General features: G+C 40.0%; 1 protein-coding gene across 4 annotated transcripts in view; it reads right to left on the bottom strand.

The window, feature by feature from the left end:
- LOC137632240 (rab-like protein 6) overlaps window positions 1-27,729 on the bottom strand; it is a 174,379-nt gene that overhangs the window by 23,469 nt on the left and 123,181 nt on the right. For all 4 annotated transcript variants that reach the window (XM_068364127.1, XM_068364126.1, XM_068364125.1 and 1 more), the window contains exons 10-11: window positions 10,920-11,067; window positions 4,603-5,093 (exon numbers count right to left, since the gene is read on the bottom strand). In XM_068364127.1, coding sequence (XP_068220228.1) covers window positions 4,603-5,093; window positions 10,920-11,067 — 639 coding nt within the window. The remainder of the gene's footprint in view (window positions 1-4,602; window positions 5,094-10,919; window positions 11,068-27,729) is intronic.

Raw genomic sequence — 27,729 nt, 5'->3', positions numbered from 1 at the left:
TGTCCCAATGAGCTGCTAGATGGAATTGGAGAGGGCGGAGGTGGAGTCTCCCTAGCTCGACGAACAGGGCTAACGATGAAAGGGTCCCTGTGAGACTCATCCACTGTCTCACCGAGCAACTGCTCCTCTTCAGCATGCTCAGGATGCAATCTAGGGCTTGGCTTATCCTTGGGGCCGATGGAAAAGCCCGAAAATCCTGACTCCGAATCTCCATTCCCAGGTAAACAATGGATTGGGAGGGAATGAGCTGGGACTTTTCTAAATTGACTAACAGACCCAGTTCCTTGATCAAGTCCAAAGTCCAGTTGAGACTCTCCAGACAGCGACGACTCGTGGAGGCTCTCAACAGCCAGTCGTCTAAATAAAGGGAGGCTCTGATGTCCGATAAGTGGAGGAATTTTGCAATATTCCTCATCAGATGCGTAAACACCATAGGAGCTGTGCTTAGGCCAAAACACAGGGCTTGGAATTGGTACACAACCTTTCCAAAAACGAATCTCAGGAAAGGTTGGGAGTCTGGATGAATAGGAACGTGAAAGTAAGCATCTTTCAGATCCAACGAGACCATCCAGTCCTCCTGCCTGACCGCTGCTAGGACCGACTTCGTCGTCTCCATAGTGAACGTCTGCTTGGTGACATAAGCATTGAGCGCGCTGACGTCCAGCACCGGTCTCCAACCTCCTGTCTTCTTGGCCACCAGAAAGAGACGGTTGTAGAAGCCCGGGGATTGATGGTCCCGGACTATAACCACTGCCTTCTTCTGTAACAGGAGCGACACCTCCTGGTGCAACGCTAGCCTCTTGTCCTTTTCCTTGTAGTTGGGAGAGAGGTTGATGGGAGAAGTGGTCAGAGGGGGTTTGCGGCAGAATGGTATCCTGTAACCCTCCCTCAGCCACCTGACAGACTGGGCGTCTGCACCTCTCTTTTCCCAGGCTTGCCAGAAGATCTTGAGTCTGGCTCCTACTGCTGTCTGGAGAGGAGGAGAGTCAGTGTTTGCCTTTTGAAGTCTTGGAACCTTTCCTAGACTTGCTCCTGGAAGAGTCTGGACGGGAGCTTCCTCGGCTGGGGGCTCTACCACGAAAGGGCGGAATAAACCTCGTAGCAGGAGTATCAGCCACTGGGGTGCGATAAGTCCTGGGGACTGAGGGAGCAACCTTAGTCTTACGAGCTGAAGAGGCCACAAGATCATGAGTGTCCTTTTGAATCAGGGCCGCAGACAAGTCCTTGATAAGCTCTTCGGGAAACAAGAACTTAGAGAGCGGAGCGAAAAGGAGTTGAGACCTTTGACAAGGTGTGATGCTGGAAGAAAGAAAGGTGCAAAGTTGCTCCCTTTTCTTAAGAACTCCTGACACAAACATTGAAGCAAGCTCGCCAGATCCATCCCTAATTGCTTTATCCATGCAGGACATTAAAAGCATGGCCGAGTCCTTGTCCGCAGGGGAGGTCTTCTTGCTAAGGGCCCCCAGGCACCAGTCTAGAAAATTGAACATCTCAAAGGCACGAAATACACCCTTAAGGAAGTGGTCTAGATCGGAGAAGGTCCAGCAAACCTTAGAGCGCCTCATTGCTGTTCTACGAGGAGAGTCGACCAAACTTGAGAAGTCAGCCTGGGCAGAGGCAGGTACTCCCAAGCCTGGTTCCTCTCCTGTGGCATACCATACGCCCGCTTTAGAAGTGAGCTTAGTAGGTGGGAACATAAAGGAAGTCTTCCCTAGTTGCTGTTTAGACTGCAACCACTCTCCTAAAATTCTTAAAGCTCTCTTAGAGGACCTAGCAAAGACGAGCTTAGTATACGTTGACTTAACAGGCTGCATGCCCAGCGAAAACTCAGATGGAGGAGAGCGTGGGGTAGCAGAAACAAAATGGTCCGGGTATACCTCTCTGAAAAGAGCCAGGACCTTACGAAAGTCAATGGGTAGAGGAGAAGACTTGGTTTCTTCCATGTCTGATGAGGGATCCAGGTGCGCAGCTTCCTCCTCAGAAACCTCATCACCAGAGTGTAGCAAAGTGAGAGGTAATGTAACAGTGGTATGCTGAACAGCAGAATCAGAACAAGCGGGAGCATAAACGCTTGTGGTTTCATCCTCAAGTCTCTGTTGCTGAGGTAAAACCTGAGGTTCAGGCTGCAAAGACTGGTCAGGAAGAGTAGAGGAAGGTAGGCGCATGGGTTGAGGTGGCTGACTCCTGGCATGAGTGTCTTGTCTCAAGAGTTGCGCTTGCTGTAAGGGTTGCGGATGCGCAGTAGCAGGTTCCTGAGGAACGAGTTGAGGTTCCTGAGGTGTGAGCTGCGAGAGTTGAGGTAGTGGCTGCGCAGAACGCAGTTCTTGTCTCGCGAGTTGAGGTTCCTGAGGTGCTAGGCTAAGGTGTTGAGGTTCTCGCCTTGAGGAGGGTTGAGGTCGCTGCAGCGAGTGCTGAGGTGGCTGCCTCATGGATGGAAGAGGTTGTCGTACCTCAAGAGATTGTTGCCTCGCTGGTGGAACCGCAAGCGGAAGCGGAGGAAGTAAGTCATAAGCTTCCTGCTCCCATTGCTGAGGTTGCCTTAAGGAAGGCGGAGGTTGTTGCACACCGCTGGAAACTGGCAACTCAGTACGCGGTAAGGTATCCTGAGGAGCCTCAACTTCGTACGCCTGGCAGACTGGACTGCGGTGAGGCGGAGCGATCGCAGGAGGAGGCGTAACCTTCTCAGCCTGACACTCACGCATTAAGACCGCAAGCTGTGACTGCATGGACTGCAGCAAAGTCAACTTGGGGTCGACAGACGCTAAGGTCTGCTGAGGCAAAGCCTTAACAGAAGATGAGGTCTGTTGCGGCATCACCTTACCCCTCTTAGGAGGAGTGCAGTCACCTGATGACTGCGGAGAGTCAGAGCTAATCCAATGACTGCAACCAGGTTGTAGAGCTCTTGAGGTCTGGACTTTGCGTTTGAGAGGTTTTGAGACCTGAGTCCAGCGTTTTCTCCCTGACATAGCTTCAGCAGACGAGTAAAAGATGGGCTCAATCGTCTGCGGGTGGGAGTGACGGTCTCTGTAAGACACGCCCGCAACCACCGAGGATACTTCTGTGCGCCGATCAAGGCCTGCCGAACCCTTTTGCCCTTCGACATTGCTTCTCCCCTGGGCTTGGGAGCTTGCAAGAGGTCCCGGACTGGGAGGACGACTGGCACGCACAGAAGTACCCTCACGCACCACACTGACACTGACACTAGCACTTGGCACCGCACTGACACTAGCACTTGTCACAGCACTGGCACTATCACCTCCCACTGCACTTTTGACCTTAAGTTCTTTGACTTCTGCCATAAGAGACTTATGATCACTAACCACCGATTCCACTTTGTCACCTAAAGCCTGAATGGCACGCAAAACAACGGACATATCAGGTTGAGTACTAATAGTAGGTTCGGGGGTAGCCACTACAGGGGGAGGAAAAGGTTGAGGATCATGAGGTGAAGAAAAAAGTGAAGAGCGAGAAGAACTCCTCCTAACTCTCTCTCTCTCTAACTTGGTTGAATATTTCAGGAATCGAACAAATTCAAGTTCCGAAAGACCGGCGCATTCCTCACATCGATCTTCCAACTGACAGGGTCTTTCCCTACAGTCAGAACAAGCGGTGTGAGGATCTACCGAGGCCTTCGGAATACGCCTATTACAAGACCTACATCGTCTATGGGGTGGGGCTTGTGAAAGGTCAGACATCTTGAATCAAAGAGTTAGTCAAGGGGGATTCCAAATCAAGCAAAAAGATCGTTAACCATTAAACAGAACTAAATAAAAGCTATCTAAGCTAATAGAGAAGTTTTCCAGTATAGCGACAGCCGAAATCTGAGAGAAATACTTCACCAAAAGCCGTGAACAATACTCCAAGATTATAAGCGTATCCCAGAACGTCTTGCCGGAAGCACGACAGAGGAAAAATTGAGGAGGTGTCAACAAGAAGTACTGTAGTACCTGGCCACAGGTGGCGCTGGTGAGTACACCCCCTTCTAGTATAGTGATAGCTGGCGTATCCCTCCCGTAGAATTCTGTCGGGCAACGGAGTTGACAGCTACATGATTATCGGGTAAGTTTAATATTGAAAACTGTATTTTACTTAAAATAAATCTATAGCAACTTATAAAATAAATATCCACTAAATTCTTAAGCCAATAAATCCATTAGGGTCAACCACCAGATTTTCAATTCTATTTATTATCCCTTACAACTTCTCAAGACTTTACATCATATTTTATAAAGGTATAATACTTGATCATATAAAAAAAAGCCAGCCATAATTTAAGGGAATCACACCTTAAAATATTTTACCTAATTACAATTCTAGAATGTAATCCCCCAAATCTACCTACTTAAAATATTTACCCCTTCTTACATCAAACTCCATATCACAGCATTCCTATAGTATACCCTTAGATGGTAGGTACTGTATATTTCTTGACAATTACTGATACAATGAGAATGAAAATAAAAATAGTGAGCAACATCTTGAACCACTATATGCTTTAATTCCAAACTAAACTATCATATCTCGTCAAAGAACACTTATGCAATTAAAATATTCCTGTAATTATTAAAAATGATGAAAGAGGCAAAGACAAATGTATATTACCTTCCTCCTCAGAATCCTCTAAGGCTCCCTCTGGCATAACGTTTGAAGTTGATACATACGGGTTGGCAATTGTTGACTGTTCTGAACCTAACCAATCATCCAGATTTTCTGTTTTGTCTCCCTCATCTTGAGAAAATGAAAGTGCAGGACTCACAGCATTTGTGGCACTGGAGTGGTTAAAGTCACTTGGTAAGGCTTTCATATCAAGGCTCGACATTTTCACAACAATTTCTGAATCTATGGCATTTCTTACATTATCACTTAGTTTTCTTTTCACTTCTTTCTGGTTACAAGTTTTTGATCCAACAGAGTTTCTATAAAAATTCCTATGGGAACCACCTTCATCATCTAGTGCTTCACTCTCATCATCATCATCTTCATCTTTTACATCATCAGCTAAGATTTCTATATTTGATCCAAGATTAAGGTCCTCTGGATCAAGGTCAATTTGGAAGCCCGAGACCATAGGATTACCATCACAGTCATCATCACTGCAACAAAAAATTAAATATAGTAAGTTGCACTTATATATTCTTACTTTGTGAGAAGCATATAACATACAAATAATATTTATGATTACATTAAGAGGCCTGAATGATTATGTCAAGAGGACACAAACAGGTCTGTTTCATAACAAACCCATTAATGTTACATAACCTTTTCCTTTGCCTGCAATGAATCTCAGATAGCTCTATCCCAAGTAGAATAAAGATAATTAGATTAGAAGCCCCAGGTAAGTTTCCATATGGACTCAAAACTATACGTCTCCCATCTGGTGGATCTGTCTGATTCACAACTAAGTCTTCCCAAGACTTTTGGATTTGTTCACATTTATATTTAAAATGAATTTTATTCTCAATTAACTATCCTGATGAGAGACTGCCTTGACTTTGTTACTCAGTTTCATCAGGAGCAGTATTTTTTGTATTGAATCCTTGTAACAGGCAAGAGGGTTCTCGAGTTGGGGGATACTTATTTTCCCCTAGTTCAATTCTATACGGTACCTCTTTCCTTATTACTACAGTTTACTACAGCCTTCTTGTTATTTTATCTGTTCTATCCAATCTGGTAGTCCAGCCTTTATGGCTAATTCTTCCATGTGATACTCGATTATTTTGGTGAAAATGATAGGATATTTCCACATTCGTCTAAATTTCTGCGTGGATGAATGGGAAAAGTAATCATGGTTGGGAAAGGATTTGCGAAGCTATCTGTGAGAGCTTTGAATGGTGTCAGCCACCCCAAAGTGGTTTTGGATCTGTCTTGGGCGAAACTTTTCTCAAGGTTATTAAGAGGCAATGAAAGTAGATAAGAATTCAGAAATACTTCACATCCCTCAAGTTCCTGATGAATACCACTTTGATATAATTTGGATGACATTCAGGAAGTATGGGAAAATATTGGAAATACTGTAAAATGATCTTCAAAAAACAACAAAAAGAAAACAAAAGATGTATTTAGTGCAAGTTGTAGCATTTATGAAATAAAAAGAAGGGATTCTGAGATAATTGGTGCACTATGTGATACAGCTTTTATAAATAAAGAGTTTTATCATCCAGCTGACTGTAAAAGAAAGAATCTGTGGACCCCAAATGCAAATTAGCATCTCAAAAAACATGTAAGCCAACAATGGGGGTAGCTATAATAACTTCAGATTTAGTAAGTTATTACAAAATAAAGTTGGTACCTTTGCAAGTATAGGCATTTCTATATTTGGTCAAAAGTTCATAATCATTCAGGCCAAATAAAAAATAAGCATTCATTGAAGAGGGTTTGTGTTTAACATGGATTTTCATGACTTCTTTCAAGATGAAATATTAGATATGTATCTTAAGGATATAAAGAATGTCCATAAAGTTCTAAGAACCCCAATAATTATCCTCATATTTGAGGATCATACAATCTCCCATATAAACCATGAGGATGAAAAAAGGCTAGCCTGTCTCTAAAAAATTTATCAATGCTACAACTGATTTACCTGCTGCTGCCTCCGATGCCTTAGATGACCGCGGAGGTAGCAGCAGTAGGGGATTCAGCATTATGAAGCTTCATCTGTGGTGGATAATGTGGGAGGGTGGGCTGTGACACCCTAGCAGTACCAGCTGAACTCGGTTGAGTCCCTTGTTAGGCTGGGAGGAACGTAGAGAGTAGAGGTCCCCTTTTTGTTTTTGTTTCTTTGTTGATGTCGGCTACCCCACAAAATTGGGGGAAGTGCCATCGTATATGTATGTATGTACAACCGATTTAAATTTGGACACACCTTGTTAACTGCGTAAAAATGAACTGATTTGTGCTAATTCCTCTGCTTTGCTAATTCATCTGCTTTTGATATTGGAATTTGCACATTAGATGCTAATTATACTAATTGTAACTTGGACTGCAAACCATGCAATATAAAATACTTTCAGTACCCACTAGAAAATGTGACTATCAACAAGTCAAAAAGCAAAACAGATAAGCATAGGCTATGCTAGAACACTTCTAAAAAAGATGAGAAGTTATGCTAGGTCATTCAAATCTGATAACATAAACTCAGGAAATTAATATAACGCCACCTAAATATACAACATACCATTGCCCCTGAATACCTTGCTCCACGATAATGTACCAGTACCCGTTAGTGAAAGTACACTAAATCTTTTTGCTGCATCTTTCCCTCCTCAGATCTACAGCCCTAGGTTGTCATCTCAGGCAATTTCTTTGCCTAGTTTAGGGAAAGATACTCCTACACGAAAGCTATTATATACAACAGTCTCAAAAAGGTGCATAGTCCACATTGCTCTCATTCACCAATCACAAAAGTGGGAAACCTCCTTCTCTCTTCCCTCCAACAAAGAATGTAAGATCATCTACATAGAATAGTGTTTCTTCAACACTGACAAATATTATTATTATTATTATTATTATTATTATTATTATTATTATTATTATCAATTATTATTATTATTATTATTATTATTATTATTATTAATTATTATTATTATTAATTATTATTATTTATTATTATTATTATTATTATTATTATTATTATTATTATTATTATTATTATTATTATTAATTATTATTATTATTATCATTAATTATTATTATTATTATTTTCTTATTATATTATTATTCTTATTATTATTATTATCATTATTATTCACTGTTATTATTAATTATTTATTGTTTATTATTAATTATTTATTGTTTATTATTATTATTATTATTATTATTATTATTATTATTATTATTATTATTATTATCACTTGCTAAGCTACAACCCTAGTTGTAAAAGCAGAATGCTGTAAGTCCAAGGGCTCCAACAAGAAAAATAGGAAATAGGGAAATAAACAAACTTCAATAGAAGTGACGAACAATTGAAATTAAAGGTTTTAAGAACAGGAACATTATTAAAATAAATCTTTCATATATAACCTACAAAAACTTAAAGAAAACGAGGAACAGAAATAATATAGAATGGTGTGCCCGAGTGTACCCTTAAGCAAGAGAACTCTACTCCAAGACAGTGGAAGACCATGGTACAGAGGCTATGGCACTACCCAAGACTAGAAAACAATGCTTTGATTTTGGAGTGTACCTCTCCAAGGAGTCTTAAGGGACATAAGCCAGTACTTTCTCTCCTATCTTGCAATTGATTGGTCAAGGTCTAAGGGCTAAGTATGAAGAGCTGAAGCTCATCAGTCACGAACACCTGCCTGTGGTTTTATGTTTACAACCAACCATGCCAGACAGTCATACACCTTGCCCTCAGGAATTTCAGCTTTTTAAGTCCTTTGTATTTTTACAAATTATACAAACCTGAGTTCTTTACTAGAGGTGTGACTTCAGCAAAGCTGGAACGGACATTTAAACTTTTGATGAGGTAAACATAGTTGCCTGGCAGGTGGAGGGGAAGCCTTGCCCACCCGGCAGGTGGAACAATCCTCACTTTCACCTTCAATGTAGGAATTACGGGATAGTTGAGGCGGGCAGTGTAACTTAAAGCTGAACTTTTGTTTGCATTAGCTAGAAAAAATACAAATAAAACTTTTGATTTGTTTCCACACGAATACAAACCAGCATCCTATGATATGAGACATCCTAAAGAGGCTGTAAGCCCCTATAACCAAACTAGCTGGTTAACTAGCCAGGAAAATATCAATTCACTTTGGTCCTAGAGAGGAGTGAAAGTCATGACTCCTGTCAACCTTCTAACTACCTGAGCATGTAGATGTTGCAGGTGCTAGGTTACATTCCTATCAAAAACTGGTAGATGGACATGAAAGAATCTAAATCCTTAAAGATATGGTGAATTTATGAGAAATGGGTTTGCATATATAGTATTCCGTCCGTCCATCCTCCCGCTTGTGGCTTACCTACACGTAGCATCTGGTCTAGCTCATAATGGCACAACTACTGTACCCCAAGAGAGGAGAAAAAAAGAAGAGGACAATCAACTAATCATTCTTACTTCTCAATCTAGACTTACATGGCAGCCACTATCTCAGACGAGATGCTTCTTGTTACAAGAGGGAGTTGGGCTTGCTACACAACCTGTTGAGCAGTGACCACTGGTCCAAGGGTAAATGTACCTAGGGAATTGTTGGTATACAGCACAGTGATACCTCAAAGTACGGTTCAAGGATGCAAGCAGAATTTGGAAAGAGAGAGCCTCCAAAACTCTTCCCGACCATCAGAAGAAGACCCCAGTGTTACTCCGAAGACAACTTCGACCATGGTCCACTGCCAAAAGCTTGGCACCATCTCCAGCCTTTATTTTTGGAAATAATGAGTAACTGTTAGCAAATCACAAAAACAAACAGGGTGTTATTGACATATTATCTGAAGCTCTGAAGGAGAAGGGGGCATCTTCAAAGCATGCAGAGGGAGAGGCAGAGATCTAAAAGTGCAGGAGGCAGTTAAAAAGCTAACACATGACATAGCAGAGGATACAGTACTGACATACTGTATTGGTTCTACTCTATCATCACATGAGGACAAACATTCAGTCCCTGTTATGGTATCCCAGAAATCCTATTTGAAAAACCATATTTGGAACACTGAAGAAATTAGTTCACAACTCGATGAAGAATCCTGCAGCTGTCTGCCTTCTTATGCATGATCCGTGTTGATGTGATACCCCATCAAGATTAAATAACATAGGAAAGAGAGTTGTACTGGAAAAACAAAGTGTCCTCTTTGAGTGTGCAGTGCCATTCCTGCCTTACAAATTTACTGAGAATATCAAGAAGGCAGGAGAAAGAACAATCACTTAGGTCTTAAGTTTTAGTGCAGATTGTGCTGCTCTTGATGAGCTGAGAAAGAAAAAGTTCCAGGGCAGTCATCAAGAATTTGAGAAGTGTAGATGTTGAAGCCCAATTGCCTACTAGTGATAGAGCTAGATATAACTCAATTCATGTTTATAAACCAGCACAAATCTGGCTAAGAAATAGTTAGGTTAAACCTGATTACAGTATTAGGGTTCAAAGAGAAAAAGAAAAACCCAATTCCTTGCCCAATGGATAACACTCCTCCTCCTCATGCCTTGCTAAGAGTAATCAGATGTAAAGGCAAAGGCTTTTGTAACACATCAATGTTCACGCAAAAAAAGCATGGATTATACCGTACAGATTTTTGGAAGATTGTCAAACTAGCACTTGTGAAATAATAACAAATGAAAACCATGTATATAAATAAATTTAGTTTGTGCATGTACTTTGAACCAAAATGATTGTAGTTTTGATTTTGATTTCCTTTTCTACTTCTAATAAGCCCAATAAGCTGATGAATCAGTTTGTTTGTCATTTTAGGTTATCTTGTATCTATTACAACCAATGTAATCCCAAAGTCAATTTTGCAGGTTACTGCTGGTTTTAAGGATCATATTCCATACTTGAAATTAATTAGTTCTAAATATCTTCCTATTAATATATAATCAACATATTCATATTATAAAGAGGGAATTCTTAGATTTCGGCTCCAACTGAAAATGTCCATCATTTTGAATACAGGTATGAAATTATGCTAATTCACTTTACAATGGTGTTTTACATGGCTGAGAATTATGAAGCATGAAGTAGGAGATGATAAATGGAGAAGTATTGAATTGAAAGTTCAAGATTGAGACAGCTGGCGAAACCTAACTGAGGCCTTTTACGTGAATAGACGTAGGAGATGGTGATGATGGTGTTGATAAAGGTCGTAATAACAATCATACAATAGAACAAACTTCAAATATTATAACAAAACTCAAATGTAACTGAGTAATCTACAGTGCTTCCAAATTTCTTAATTACAAGCTAATCTTAATACAAACCAAGTTATTATTGAATTACCTGTCTTCTACAGGAGGTGGCGGAGTTGGGTCCTTGACAGAAGCAGAGATAACATCACTTAAGAATGATTGATCCAATCGGCCCCCATCAGGAACAAAGTCATCCACTGACACAGGTTCAGATGCTGGACTCACAGGAATGGCATTTTCTGAAAAATAATTACAATCATCTTATGCAACATACTAAATTGAGTGACTTTCATGCAGTAATTTTCTTTGGCTACAGTGGGAACAATTAAGTACTGTACTGTAATCTCTTGTACTGTGATTCTCATGAATAAAATTAATTAACATGCAATCTCCTAACAGTACAGGGGTGTAGAAAACTATGCAATGTGATTAAGAGAATAGTTTTTATTAGCTTACACCTTGTTAGGCTACCCCAATAACTCAAGATCCAATTCAGTACATTTGCATAAAAAGTCCATATTCTAAACCATGACAGGAGACTTAATTGTTTAGGCTGGACAGTAATGTCTACATTTTTAATTATTATTATTTCTATGATTATTATTCTCATTATTAATTAATAATTATTAATCATTTATCAAGGTTACCGAGGCAAAGAGGGTGGCTAACCTGAGATGGGGTCATAGTGGAGCAGCCAAAGTGTGATTTTGACTAGAATCATTCATTTGGTGATACAAGCATGAAATTTGTGTGAATGTGCTATGTAGGTCATGTTTTAAGAAAAAAGTGCTAGCCATCAAGAATTCCAAGATGGCGGCCATTATTTCCAAGATGGCCGCCAGTTAATGGAAAAACAATGTTAAACCATAAAAGCACTCAATGTTTCACATCTTGGTGCAAAATTATTGATATATTTGCCTTCTTTGGTGCATCTCTGGTGAATAAGGTAGATTTCCTGCACAAATAAATACTATTTATACCCTTACAGCATCAAGAAGCATTAATAAACAGTCATAAATACCATTGCTTTCTGCCTATAAGTCCTCAGTTGATAAATAGAGAAGATTAATAAATGTTAGTAAAAATGATAAATTAATAAAGTATAATAATAATAAATAGTAGATAAATAATTCATTGTTGCCCCTTAAAAGGACTGCTAATGGCGGGGGTGGTAAAAAGGTTGAGCAATACTGGCTTCTTCAAAACTGGGCCAGTGTCATCCAAAGTATCTGAGACTAAAGTACTTAAGGAAGACTGTCAACTGTTTTCTCGCCTGTTTATCTCCTGTCAAACAAGAGGATGTGACCTACAAGAATTTTTCAGACATGAGAACCAGCCTTACCCTCCTTCACTCAGCAAGAAAGGTAACCTACGCGCATGTACTAAGGCTGATTTGGTGGATGTTCTCCAGGTGAAAGTGAGACTACCTGAGTCAAAGCCAGCCTCGGATGTCCTCATTGTGGATGGTTCATCACTGGTAAATGCAGTTGTACCAAAGACATCAAAGACGTTTGAAGAATATGCCACGAAGGACATCCTCCCCAAAATAGAAATATACAGTAGAAAACACAAGAGAACAGACATCATCTTTGATGTATATCATAAGTCAAGTCTGAAGTCAGAAGCTAGATCAAAAAGAGGAAAAGCTATCAGGAGGAGAGTTACTGAAAAGAGTAAAACGCCTACAAACTGGAAGAATTTCCTCCGCAACAGTGCTAACAAGACAGAGCTCTTCCACTTTCTTGCTGATGCAGTAGCTAAAATGACTACGGAAAATGTAGTCATTGTGACGAAGGAAGAAGATGCCCTTACGAGTGCCAGTTACACCAACATGAGCCTAGAGGAATTGGCTCCCTGTACACATGAGGAGGCTGACACACGTATATTCTTACATGCCTGGCATGCAGCTACGGAAGGCTACAAATCTGTTATGATCGACGCAAACGACACAGACGTCATTGTGATTGCCATATCACAGATACCTTCTCTCAAAGCAATCGGCCTGGAGCAAACGTGGATTAGATTTGGAAAAGGTGAGCACACTAGATGGATTCCTATTTATGACCTGGTGTCCATCTTAGGATCAGAGAAGACCAACGGGATGCTATTCTTCCATGCCTTTACTGGGTGTGACGTTGTCAGGTTTCAATGGCAAAGGGAAAAAGACAGCATGGCAGACATGGGATGTCTTCAATGATGCCTCTGCCACCTTTGCAAAACTTAGCTGCAGGCCATCTGAGATTGAGGAGTCTGATCTACATGTTCTGGAGAAATATGTGGTTCTTATGTATGACCGGTCGAGTACAACATCTTCTGTAGACGAGGCAAGGCTTGATCTCTTTGCGCGAAAGCAGAGGTCATATGACATGATTCCACCAACAAAAAGTGTACTGAAGGAACATGCCAAACAAGCAGCCTACCAAGCAGGTCATATTTGGGGGCAGTGTGTTAATCGTCAGCCAGAACCTCAGTGTCCTTCCCAGTGGGGATGGTAAAAAAACCGTGATGACTGGGAAGTTGTATGGACAATGCTGGAACCCATTTCCAAGAGCTACCGTGAACTGACAAAGTGTGGATGCAAGACAGAGTGTGGTGGAAGGTGCAAGTGTGTAAAGAATGGACTATTCTGTACTCTACTCTGTAGTTGCCCTTGCCAGAATTCCTATGAAAAAAAACTGATGAACAATGAATGGACTATAGGCCAGAGTAGGTTGAGTATTGTTTGAAATATGGACTCTTAGACATTGGCATATGTAGAAAATGACGTCATTTGGCGGCCATCTTGTAAAATGGCTGACATATTGGACCCTCAGAATGATTAGTGGTGTTTCCACATCAAACCCAGACAAAGAGAACTCATCAAGTATCTGAGTAAGAACTTTAATGGCACGTAGTACTGCAATATTCTGCCTTAAAAAGGACCATATGGCAGCCATCTTGGAAAATGGCCGCCATATTGGAATTTCAAGTGGCTAGCACTTTTTTTTCAAAATCTAATGCAAAATAAATAATTATGCCAAATTTCAAGCTTGTATCATCAAATGAACGATTGCTTCACTTATCTGCCCCACTATCAGGAATTGGGTCGTTCATATGAACAGAATAAGAAGTAGTTTTGGAAAGAAGTGAAGAGAGTAAGGAAGACTGATTAGAGAATTGAAGAGACAGTGAAACATGGAAATGGAAGGTTGTTAAAAGGAGAGGAGGCAAGGAAAAGGTGGGCAGAATATTTTGGAAGTTTACTGAATGTTGAGGATAATAGGGAGGCAGACATAACTGCTGTTGCAGGTGTTGGGGTGCCGGTGATGGGAGATGGGAATGAGAGAGAGATTATAAGAGAGGAAGTGAAGAGAGCACTAGATGAAACGAGAGTAGGAAAAGCATCTGGTATGGATGGTGTGAGGGCTGATATGTTGAAGGAAGGGGGTGTGACTGTTTTTGAATGGTTGGTTTGATTGTTTATTATGTGTTTTGTGTTGTCAATGGTACCAGTAGATTGGGTTTGTGCATGTATTGTACCACTATATAAGGGTAAGGGAGATGTGCATGAGTGTTGTAATTCAAGGGGTATTAGTTTGTTGAGTGTAGTTGGAAAAGTGTATGGTAGAGTTCTGATTAATAGCATTAAGGATAAAAAAGAGAATGCAATCTTAGAAGTACAGGGTGGTTTCAGAAGATGTAGGGGTTGTATGAATCAGATTTTTACAGTTAGGCAGATATGCAAGAAATATTTAGCAAAAGGTAAGGAGGTGTATGTTGCGTTTATGGATCTGGAGAAAGCGTATGATAGAGTTGATAGGGAAGCAAAGTGGAGAGTGATGAGGTTATATGGAATTGGTGGAAGGTTGTTGCAAGGAGTGAAAAGTTTCTACAAAGGTAGAAAAGCGTGTGTTAGGATAGGAAACGAAGTGAGGGATTGGTTTCCGGTGAGAGTGGGGCAGAGACAGGGATGTGTGATGTCGCCGTGGTTGTTTAACTTGTATGTTGATGGAGTGGTGAGAGAGGTGAATGCTTGAGTGCCTGGACGAGGATTAGACTGGTAGACAAGAATGATCATGAATGGGAGGTAAATCAGTTGTTGTTTGCGGATGATACTGTACTGGTTAGAGACGCGGAAGAAAAGCTTGGCCGATTAGTGACAGAATTTGGAAGGGCGTGTGAAAGAAGGAAGTTGAGAGTTAAGGTGGGTAAGAGTAAGGTTATGAGATGTACGGGAAGGGAAGGTGGTGCGAGGTTGAATGTCATGTTGAATGTAGAGTTACTTGAGGAGGTGGATCAGTTAATTACTTGGGGTCTGTTGTTGCAGCAAATGGTGGAGTGGAAGCAGATGTACGCCAGAGAGTGAATGAAGGATGCAAAGTGTTGGGGGGAGCAAAGGGAGTGGTAAAATATAGAGGGTTGGGCATGAATGTAAAGAGAGTTCTGTATGAGAAAGTGATTGTACCAAAAGTGATGAATGGATCGGAGTTGTGGTGAATGAAAGTGACAGAGGGATAGAAATTGAATGTGTTTGAGATGAAGTGTCTAAGGAGTATAGCTGGTGTATGTCGAGTAGATAGGGTTAGGAATAAAGTAGTGAGGGTGAGAACGGGTGTAAGAAATGAGTTAGCAGCTAGAGTGGGTATGAATGTGTTGAGGTGGTTTGGCCATGTTGAGAGAATGGAAAATGGCTGTCTGCTAGTGAAGGTGATGAATGCAAGAGTTGATGGGAGAAGTACAAGAGGAAGGCCAAGGTTTGGGGTGGATGGATGGAGTGAAGAAAGCTCTGGATGATAGGAGGATAGATGTGAGAGAGGCAAGAGAGCATGCTAGAAATAAGAATGAATGGCTAGCGATTGTGATGCAGTTCCGGTAGGCCCTGCTGCTTCCTCCGGTCGCCTTGGATGACCGCGGAGGTAGCAGCAGTAGGGGATTAAGCGTTATGAAGCTTCATCTGTGGTGGATATCGGATGAGGGTGGGCTGTGGGACCCTAGCAGTACCAGCCGAACTCGGTTGAGTCCCTTGTCAGGCTGGGAGGAATGTAGAGAGGAAAGGTCCCCTTTTTTTTATTTGTTTGATGTCGGCTATGATTGCTGTTGTTGTTGATGTTGTTATTATTACTATTAATATCATTATTATCATTATCACTCGCCAAACTACAACCCTACAGTCCACCAAACTTTCAAAGGCTGGTACAGATATCATATATTGCAAAATTCATGTTATGGTAATCATATTTGTGTCACGGAGTTTATTGAAAACAGATTCAATTCTTGAAATGTGTTCAGCTTTCAACAGATATTTTGAATACACTGTATCTTATTTCATCTACTATTAGTTAAAACCCAAGTTTCATTACTAAAAATGTAGATATGGCATATTTTTGCCTGTTGCTTCCAGATTTTATTGTACTGTAATTACACTTACATGAATATAATGTTGAATAACTTTGAGTTCATTGATTGATTGCTTTTAAATTTTCTGGCATCCTGACATTTAAGGTCACTGATGCCGATAACATTTATCATATACATACATATACCAAGGCACTTCCCCCAATTTTGGGGGGTAGCCGACATCAAACAAATGAAACAGAAAAGGGGACCTCTCCTCTCTACGTTCCTCCCAGCCTGACAAAGGACTCAATCGAGTTCGGCTGGTACTGCTAGGGGTGCCACAGCCCACCCTGCCCCGTTATCCACCACAGATAAAGCTTAATAATGCTGAATCCCCTACTGCTGCTATCTCCGCGGTCTTCCAGGGCACCGGAGGAAGCAGCAGGGCCTACCGGAACTGCGTCACAATCGCTCGCCATTCATTCCTATTTCTAGCATGCTCTCTTGCCTCTCTCACATCTATCCTCCTATCACCCAGGGCTTCCTTCACTCCATCCAGCCACCCAAACCTTGGCCTTCCTCTTGTACTTCTCCCATCAACTCTTGCATTCACCACCTCCTTTAGGAGACAGCCATTTTCCATTCTCTCAACATGGCCAAACCACCTCAACACATTCATATCCACTCTAGCTGCTAACTCATTTCTTACACCCGTTCTCACCCTCACTACTTCATTCCTAACCCTATCTACTCGAGATACACCAGCCATACTCCTTATACATTTCATCTCAAACACATTCAATTTCTGTCTCTCCGTCACTTTCATTCGCCAAAACTCCGATCCATACATCACAGCTGGTACAATCACTTTCTCATATAGAACTCTCTTTACATTCATGCCCAACCCTCTATTTTTTACCACTCCCTTAACTGCCCCCAACACTTTGCATCCTTCATTCACTCTCTGACGTACATCTGCTTCCACTCCACAGCAGAAGAAGAAGAGACCTGTACGTAAACAAAGAGAGCTCCTGACTTGGGTGTGATTTAAGTGAGATATAGCTGTTATTTTGCTTTTATAATTGCTGTGCATGTGCATTGAAGTGCCGGGATTGAGTGGCAATAGTGATCTGTGGAGTGCTATTTGTTCTTTGTGCATTTTAGGAGTCAAAGAAAACTTCACTGCCATACTCCCTTTTCGATTTTTTTTCCCCGGTTGCCATGGTAACCGAGTTGTTTACTGCTGCTCAATATCGCACCTAAAGCCCATTTTCAAATATAAATATTCATAGAAAACGTACAGAAAATATTTCTCACTCCTAAGCGTAGTAATCTCACAAAATGGATGCCCTCGATAGAATAGCTGAGGTGAAGGAATTAGAAGATGGTGATATCAAGAAAATGAATAAGTCTGAATTAATTAAAGCTTTGAAGACTGCAATCGCCCATATCAATGAGGAACCAAAACCTGAACATACCTCTCTGACTGGCTTGGTGGATGATGCTATGCAGAGAATCCCAGACAGAGAAGCAGATGGAATGCCAAAACAATGTATCAACGACATTGTCACTGCTGTTGTTCACGCATTAGGCCCCCTTATTCTTTTCAACAAGCAAACAGAGACAGAAAAAATGAAAAAAACATACAGGGGAATGCATATAATCATGATGCTCTTGAGCAGTACTACAGGAAGGAAAATATTAGAATTCATGGTGTCCCTGAAGATAGAGAAGAAGATACAACCACAATAGCTGTGAACATCATGAATGAGGCTGTTAAACCTGAAGACGATAGGGAACCACCTGTGAAAACCTTCACACGAGCAGATATAAGTATTGCCCACCGGTTGCCGAGCAGAGGAGCGACCAAACCAATTATTGTAAGGTTTGTAAGGCGCGAAGACAAGCTTTTACTTATGAAAAACAAAAGTGGACTGCGTAGACGCCAAGGACCGAAAGTTTTCATCACGGATGATCTTACACCCCTTCGAAACAAAATGCTAAAAGCCCTTAAAAATGACGAAGGAATTGCTCGGGCATACAGTTTGGATGGTACAATTTTTGCTGTAGAAAAAAGTGCAAGTGGAGGGGACGGTAGAAGAGTCAGGTTAAATTCCCCTGAGGATCTTTATAAGATAGGATGGAAAGAAGATAAGATGAACAGTCACGGCCTAACTCTACAGTTTACATAGGATAAGTGCGACCCCTTCATAAATGGAACGGATACGGAAACGAGACAGGACAGTGGAAATGGAATTGATAGCAACAAAGATAATTTGGATAAAAGCTATGCAAAATATAAGTCATTCTCTGAGCTGAAGATAGCTAGTTTGAATGTTAATGGACTATACAGTAAAGCCAAATTTGGTATACTTGAGATATTTGTACAAGATTTTGATTTTATTTGTTTATCTGAAACTAAATGCCATTATATCGACGATGACTTGTTTCCTGGGTACTCGCATTTTATTAAGAAAAAAAAATGATATTACACTTCCGTATGGAGGTATACATGGAATCTGTATGTTAATTAAAAGAGATAGAGAAAATTGTGTAACATTGATCGAAGACACAGTGTCTGATTCCTTATTATGTGTAAGATTTCATTGTAGGGAAACACAGAATGATATTATTATTTGTGCTTTGTATATTCCACACGAGGGATCACCTTATTGTTCATCTAATATCTTTGATGTTATTGCTGATGATCTTATGAACTTGAATGTAAAATATGAGTTACCAATTATATTAGCTGGTGATTTTAACTCAAGAACAGGCTTACTTAATGACTTTATAGATGACGACCCTTTGCAAAATATCGATTTAAATGATTTTATTGATGAATGTCTGTTTAGCTCCAAAAGGGAATTAGAAACTCTTGGTCTTAGCACAGATCGCTATAACAGTGAAGTTATTACTAATAACCATGGTCGTAACTTAATACAAATGTGTAAAATGCTTGACGTTAAGGTAGTTAACGGGAGGTTTAGGGGGGACAGTGGCGTGGGGGATTTCACTTGTTTCACAGCTAATGGTAAAAGTTGTATTGACTATTTTATTGTTTCTCCTAAATTTATGAGTAGTATTACGGATTTTAATGTTGAGCAATATGACAGGTGTCTGTCCGATACTCACTTGGCCCTCTCTATGGTATTACGGTTGGAAGAGAATTGTAATATGAGACCACCGGAAATACAGAAGGAGGAAAATTTAGATTTAGATAGTAAGGAAACCTATGATATGAATAATTCTGAATATGAAGAACTTAAAACAAAATGGACAAATGACATAAAAAATGAGAATATGGAAGCATTCAGTACTAGAGATATTAACTTATTAGACCAGAAATTAGATTCACTGAACCCTTTGAATGTAACCCAGAATATTATGGATGATATTGTAAAAGATTTAGGAAAATTATATATTGACCCTGCTAAACACATTGGCATTTGTAAAAAAGTTTATCAAAATAAGTCTAAAACTGGGGATTGCAAAAAGGTTAGCAAACCATGGTTTGACAAAGACTGTTCTAGTAAAAGAACTGAATATATGAAAGTAAAAAACATGCTTAAGAAAATCAAAACAAATGAAGCTAGAAACGAACTGAAAGCTAGAGCTAAAACATATAAGAGAATAATTAATAAAGCTAAGAAATCTTTCAGAAAAAAATTTCATAGAAATGTTAGAAATCTGAAAAAAAGTAGTAGTAAGGATTATTGGGATTTGTTAAAGAATACTGATAAGAGTGAGCTGATTTGTAAAATTGCACTTAAAACATTTCAAGATTATTTTGCTAAACTCAGTCGAGGTAATGTTGAACCTGATGATAGTGAACAACCTGATAATTTCAACCCAAGCATTATTAACCAGTTAGTTAACGAACGAAGAATTAAATAGAGTTTTTACAGTAGATGAGATACAAATTCAAATAAGAAAACTTAAGAGTAGAAAAGCATGTGGTATTGATAATATCATAAATGAGTTCCTTAAAAATTGCCCTCATGATATGCTAAATGTTATATGCAAAATTTTTAACATTGTGTTGATCTCCTCAGTTGTTCCATATCATTGGTGTATAGGGATAATAAAACCCATATTTAAGAAAAAAGGATCCCCTGACGACCCAGATAACTATAGGGGTATCACACTACTGAGCTGTGTAGCGAAGCTTTTTACTGCTTGTGTCAATAAAAGGTTGACTGATTATATTGACAGCACTGGTCAACTTGGTGAGGAGCAGGCTAGTTTCAGGGAGGGATATAGTACTCTAGATCATATTTTTGTATTGCATTCACTTGTTAATTTCTATCTCCATCGAAAAAAGAGAATATAGTGTTTGTTCGTTGATTACAGAAAAGCATTCGATTTGGTTGACAGGTCGTCCTTGTGGGGAAAAGTAATCTCACATGGCATTAATGGTAATGTTATGGCTGTCATATATAATATGTATAATAATGCAAAATCATGTGTAAAGCAGAATCACAAAATTTCTAACTTTTTCGAATGTAACATAGGTGTAAGACAAGGTGAGAATCTTTCCCCATTACTTTTGGCCATCTACCTAAATGATTTCAAGTCTTTTCTTAGCAGGGGGTATAATGGGATGGATATGTGTTCAAGGGAAATAAATGAAAAATTAAGTAGTATTGATATAGAAATGTTTTTGCGTATTTATGTTTTACTTTATGCTGATGATACTATTGTAATGGCTGAATCCCCAAAGGAATTACAAAACGCCTTAAACAAAGTAAAAGAATATTGTGATACTTGGAAACTTCAAATTAATATTTCAAAAACTAAAGTAGTTGTATTTTCTAGAGGAAAAGTTAGAAATGTCCCGAATTTTAAATATGGCGAGGAGAGCATCGAAATTGTAGATGATTATATTATGGATAAAGCTATTAAGAAACAAGTCATTCAAGCACGTAGAGCATTATTCAGTATGTTAATTAAATGTAAAAAACTTGAATTACCCGTTGATATCAACTGTGATCTATTCGATGCTCTAGTTGTACCGATTTTGACTTACGGTTGTGAAATATGGGGTTACCACAAACTAGATCATGTTGAAACATTTCACAAGAAGTTCATGAAAAATCAGCTCTGTGTGAACAAGCGAACAGCAAACTGCATGGTATATGGGGATCTTGGCAGATTCAAAATTGAAATATCTATTTGCAAACGGATGATTGGATTTTGGTTGAGAATTGTAAAATCAAAGGCGTCTAAACTGTCGAATGTTTTTTATCGTTTTCTTAGAATTCTATACGAGTCGAATGAGTATAAGTCTAGTTGGATTCATAAAATTAAAACTATCCTTGATTCATGTGGTATGTCAAATATATGGGAGCATCCAGAAAATTTCAATCACACGTGGATAATAAATAGCCTAGAAATGAAACTCAAAGATATAGAGAGACAACAGTGGCATGCAGAAGTAGAAAGAAATATATTGTGTAGTAATTATAAACTTTTTAAGACAGAATTTGGCCAAGAAAAGTATATTATAAATTTAGATATACCAGAAAGAATTGCCCTTAGTAAATATAGGTGTGGTACCCACAAACTTCCTGTAGCAACTGAAAGATATTCTAGGCAGGAGAATCAGCACCCTTGCACACTATGCAACGGCATTGAAGTTGGGGATGAATACCATTATGTTTTAGTTTGTCCTGTGATTAGAAAAATAAGAGAGAGATACCTAAAGCCCTACTATTGTAGAAGACCTACCACTTTTAAATTCAGTCTGCTCCTCAATACAAGTAATGCTGGAGAACTGAAAAGACTTGCAAGGTTTGTTAACCTTATAATGTCTTTATTTTAAATTTAATACGTTCTAGGATTTTCATTATTCTGGTATTATTTTTCAATGTATGTACTTTCCTTTGTCAGAATACCTTTTATGCTTTAATTATGTACTTACTGAATATATGTGTACATAAATATAGTTGTAATCTATTGGTCTCTTCTTTTTGTAATTTTTGTGTAAAATATATATATATTTGTGTAATTTTGTAATTCTCATACTCCAGAAGGGGTCGATAGAATAAAATTTGCCTTTGCAAATTTGCCTTCCACCATTTGCTTTATATATAAAGAATAAAAGAATAATAAATTACAACCATAAAAGCAAAGATGTCATTATAAGAGTTATAGAAGACCTGCTTCTAAAATAAATTTTAAAATGCTGCTAGCATAGTATGACTCATCATGTCCAGGAATCTTGGCAAGAATGAGTCTGCCATCCTCATCTGGATCCTCAAACAGATATTTACCTTTTAAGGTACAGTGATACCTCGGTAGTCGAACGACTCTATACTCGAACAATTCGGAGTTCGACCAAAATTTTCGAGAAATTTTTGCTGCGGTGCTCGACCAAAAATTCGGTACTCGACCAGCCGAACACGTGACGACCGCATGGGCTTTGTGATGATCGCGCCATCTCGGCCACTCTCGCTTGTTCGGGAAGCATCAGTTCTCTCGAGAGCGTCACTCAGACAACGCGCGATCAGCATTCGTTGTGATTTAGTGATTTTCAGTGCTTTTAATTGCTTTTTTAGCTTTCATAATGAGTCCCAAGAAAGTAATGAGTGTTAAGGGGAAGGAGAAGAGGAAAACAGTGCGAACAACGATCGAGTTGAAGAAGGAAATTATAGCGAAATATGAGAATGGTGTACGAGTGTCCGATTTAGCGGTAGAATACGGAATGGCGAAGTCGACCATTTCTACGTTTTTAAAGCATAAAGAAATGATTAAGAAGGCGAATGTTGCAACGGGAGTTACGGCGGTAACTAAGCAAAGGCCACAAGTGATTGAGGAGATGGAAAAGTTGCTTTTAATATTTATTAAAGAAAAACAGTTGGCCGGGGAAAGTGTTAGTGAAGCGTTCATTTGTGAAAAAGCGTTGCATATCTATGAAGAATTAGTGAAGAAAAGTCCGAGTACCAGTGAAAGTGATTCATTTACATTTAAAGCGAGCAGGGGTTGGTTTGAAAAGTTTCGTAATAGAACAGGTATTCATCGTGTTACTAGGCATGGGGAGGCAGCTAGTTCGGATCAAATTGCAGCCGATAAATACGTGGGGGAATTCGATCGGTACATAAATGAACAAAATTTGATCGCACAACAAGTCTTTAATTGTGATGAGACTGGGTTATTTTGGAAGAAAATGCCAGCCAATACGTACATTACCAAGGACGAGACGAAGATGCCAGGTCACAAGCCAATGAAAGATAGGCTAACATTGTTGCTGTGTGCAAATGCAAGTGGCGATTGCAAGATCAAACCCTTGTTAGTGTATCACTCGGACAACCCCCGGGTGTTCAAACGAAATAATATTTGTAAAAGTGCACTACCAGTTATGTGGCGCTCGAACACTAAATCTTGGGTCACAAGACAATTCTTTACTGAGTGGATAAACGAAGTGTTTGCCCCCCAGGTTAAGGCTTACCTCATTGAAAAGAGCTTGCCAATGAAATGTCTTCTGGTTATGGACAATGCTCCTGCACATCCTCCAGGTCTCGAGGATGACTTGAAAGAAGAATACAGCTTTATCAAAATCAAATTCTTGCCCCCCAATACTACTCCCATACTCCAGCCCATGGACCAACAGGTCATTTCAAACTTCAAAAAACTCTATACCAAGGCCCTTTTCAGAAAGTGTTTTGAAGTGACCAGTGACACGAAGTTGACCCTAAAGGAATTCTGGAAGGAACACTTCAGCATCCTCAACTCTGTTAACATGATTGACCAAGCTTGGCGAGGTGTGACCTATAGGACATTGAACTCTGCCTGGCGTAAGCTGTGGCCATCATGTGTCACAGAGAGGGAGTTTGAAGGTTTCCAACCAGAGGCGGGTCCAAGCACTGCTACCCCTGTAATTTCTGATGACACTGATGTCGTTGAGGAAATTGTTGTCATGGGCAGGAGTTTGGGGCTTGAGGTCGACAAGGATGATATTGATGAGCTTGTAGAAAGCCATTCTACCGAGTTGACTGTGGAGGAATTGTTGCACCTGCAACAACAACAGCAGCAGGATCTGATTGTGGAGCAGGAATCTTCAGAAGAGGATGAGGTAAGGGAGGATGTTCCAAGTTCTCTCATCAATGAAATTTGTTCCAAGTGGGCAGATGTGCAGGCTTTTGCTGAAAAATACCACCCAGAAATTGCAGTAGCAAACCGGGCAGTGCATATGTTTAATGATAGTGTCATGTATCATTTTCGAAGAATACTGCAGAGGAGGAAGAAACAATTAACAATAGACCAGTTTTTCACAAAAGAAAAGAAAGCTGCTACATCAAAGCCTGTTTCTCCTCCAAAGAAGAGACAAAGAAGAGAAGAAACCCCTGAAATAGATCTGCCCACCCTTTCATTGGAGAGAGAAACAACTCCTGAAGGAGAACTACCCCGCCACATCATGGAAGGGGACTCTCCTTCCAAGCAGTAACCTCCCCCTTCCATCCTCTCCACATCCATCCCTGTATGCCATCGAACCGCTGCTCAAAGGTATGTTCACTACAGTACAGAAAATGGTTTAAAATTGTTTTATTTTAGTACAGTAAATGGTTTAAAATTGTTTTATAGGATTTTCTGACCAATTTCATACACATTTAGATAATTATTGTTGTTTAGGTACACGTTTTATTAATATTTTGGGCCTGTTCGAGTGCTTGGGAACGGAATAGAATATATACCATTATTTCTTATGGGGAAAAAAAAATTCGGTACTCGAACAAATCGGAGGTCGAACACGGATCTCGAACGGATTATGGTCGAGTACCGAGGTATCACTGTACTACAATTGGAGCATTCGGTCAATAAAGGCCTCACTGTTAAGGGTACCAAACAGTTGTCGCAATATGGTTGGTGTTGGCCGTTTAGCAAAAACTCGTGTGACCAATGTGGAGATGACAAAGAGTAGTCTCCCACTTTTGGGGCATCATGTTATATATCCAAGGAGCTATAACATTCGTTATTTCTCTTATCTTATTTTCAACTAAATTATCCCAATATTGTTGCAAATTATTATAAACCAAATTCTTCATGTTAGGTAAAAAAAAATTCATTACAGAGAATGTGATAAGAGTATCCTCTTGGTAGCAACTCAGCTGCAGCATTCATAACCTTCTTGGTAGCATCTCTGCTGCAGCAATCATTGTCAGTGAATCTGCCTTCTCATTTCCAGACACCTACATGTGTTGGAACCCACAAAAATCAAACTGTTATACTCCTTAGTCCAATAATAAAAAGCCATTCTAAAATCTTTAAAACTAAAGGGTTATTGGAATTAAAAACTTGTAGGATATTCTTCGCATCACTAAAAACGGTAAAATCATCCTCATCTTTTAATGCTATTTTCTCAGAAAAAGGAAAAAACCCCAAACCTAAATAGTCCCAAAGCAACAGAAAAGAAAAAAAAACCTAAATTACCGGATGTTTTTATGGAAGGGGAATTTCCCCACGGCAATAACCCCTCCCTCCCTCCCCACACCACCATCCACTTATGCTGCCATATCGCAACCAAAAAGGTAAGTTTTCTTATGTTAAAATGATATTTTAATTATAAAATAAATTTTTGAATATACTTACCCGGTGAATATATAGCTGCAACTCTGTTGCTCGACAGACAAAAAAACTGTACAAAAAAAACTCGCCAGCGATCGCTATACAGGTTGCGGGTGTGCCCATCAGCGCCAGCTGTCGGCCAGATACCAAGCTCCATGTAAACAAAGACTCAATTTTCTCCTCGTCCCACTGCGTCTCTATTGGGGAGGAAGGGAGGGTCATTTAATTTATATATTCACCGGGTAAGTATATTCAAAAATTTATTTTATAATTAAAATATCATTTTTAAATATTTAACTTAGCCGGTGAATATATAGCTGATTCACACCCAGTAAAATATGTTTACATTTTATGAGCTAAGAGTTTTTATTTCATTTTAGAAGTTATCAAAATAACAAAAACAAAATAAATAGGTACCTGGTAAGGAAGTCGACTTGTACGATTACTCTGCCTTATAAGTACGTCTTCCTTACGGAGCCTCGCGATCCTCTTAGGATGCTGATAGACCCCTAGGAGCTGAAGTATCAAGGGCTGCAACCCATACAACAGGACCTCATCAAACCCCTAATCTGGGCGCTCTCAAGAAATGACTTTGACCACCCGCCAAATCAACCAGGATGCGAAAGGCTTCTTAGCCTTCCGGACAACCCATAAAAACAACATTAAAAACATTTCAAGAGACAGATTAAAAGGATATGGAATTAGGGAATTGTAGTGGTTGAGCCCTCACCCACTACTGCACTCGCTGCTACGAATGGTCCCAGTGTGTAGCAGTCCTCGTAAAGAGACTGGACATCCTTTAGATAAAAAGACGCGAACACTGACTTGCTTTTCCAATAGGTTGCGTCCATTATACTTCGCAGAGATCTATTTTGCTTAAAGGCCACGGAAGTTGCTACAGCTCTAACTTCGTGCGTCTTCACCTTAAGCAAAGCTTGGTCTTCCTCACTCAGATGTGAATGAGCTTCTCGTATTAACAATCTGATAAAGTATGATAAAGCATTCTTTGACATAGGCAAAGATGGTTTCTTAACTGAACACCATAAAGCTTCAGATTGGCCTCGTAAAGGTTTGGTACGCTTTAAATAGAACTTAAGAGCTCTAACAGGGCATAAGACTCTTTCTAGTTCATTGCCTACGATCTCCGATAAGCTGGGAATATCGAAAGATTTAGGCTAAGGCCGAGAAGGCAGCTCATTTTTGGCTAGAAAACCAAGTTGCAGCGAACAGGTGGCTTTTTCTGACGAAAATCCGATGTTCTTGCTGAAGGCATGAATCTCACTGACTCTTTTAGCCGAGGCTAAGCATACCAGGAAAAGAGTCTTTAGAGTGAGATCTTTCAGGGAGGCTGATTGTAACGGCTCAAACCTGTCTGACATGAGGAATCTTAGCACCACGTCTAAATTCCATCCAGGGGTAGCCAAACGACGCTCCTTGGTGGTCTCAAAAGACTTAAGGAGGTCTTGAAGATCTTTATTGTTGGAAAGATCTAAGCCTCTATGCCGGAAGACTGATGCCAACATGCTTCTGTAGCCCTTGATAGTGGGAGCTGAAAGGGATCGTCCTTTTCTCAGATATAAGAGAAAATCAGCTATTTGAGTTACAGAGGTGCTGGTCGAGGATACAGAAACTGACTTGCACCAGTCTCGGAAGACTTCCCACTTCGACTGGTAGACTCTAATGGTGGACGCTCTCCTTGCTCTAGCAATCGCACTGGCTGCCTCCTTCGAAAAGCCTCTAGCTCTCGAGAGTCTTTCGATAGTCTGAAGGCAGTCAGACGAAGAGCGAGGAGGCTTTGGTGTACCTTCTTTACGTGAGGCTGACGTAGAAGGTCCACCCTTAGAGGAAGACTTCTGGGAACGTCTACTAGCCATCGAAGTACCTCGGTGAACCATTCTCTTGCGGGCCAGAGGGGAGCAACTAACGTCAACCTTGTCCCTTCGTGAGAGGCGAACTTCTGCAGTACCTTGTTGACAATCTTGAACGGTGGGAATGCGTAGAGATCCAGATGTGACCAATCT

The sequence above is a fragment of the Palaemon carinicauda genome, chromosome 41 (assembly GCF_036898095.1).
Source record: "Palaemon carinicauda isolate YSFRI2023 chromosome 41, ASM3689809v2, whole genome shotgun sequence".
Classification (NCBI taxonomy): Eukaryota; Metazoa; Arthropoda; class Malacostraca; order Decapoda; family Palaemonidae; genus Palaemon; species Palaemon carinicauda.
The sequence above is the reverse complement of the archived record's forward strand: the minus strand, read 5'-3'. Positions and strand labels throughout refer to the sequence as shown.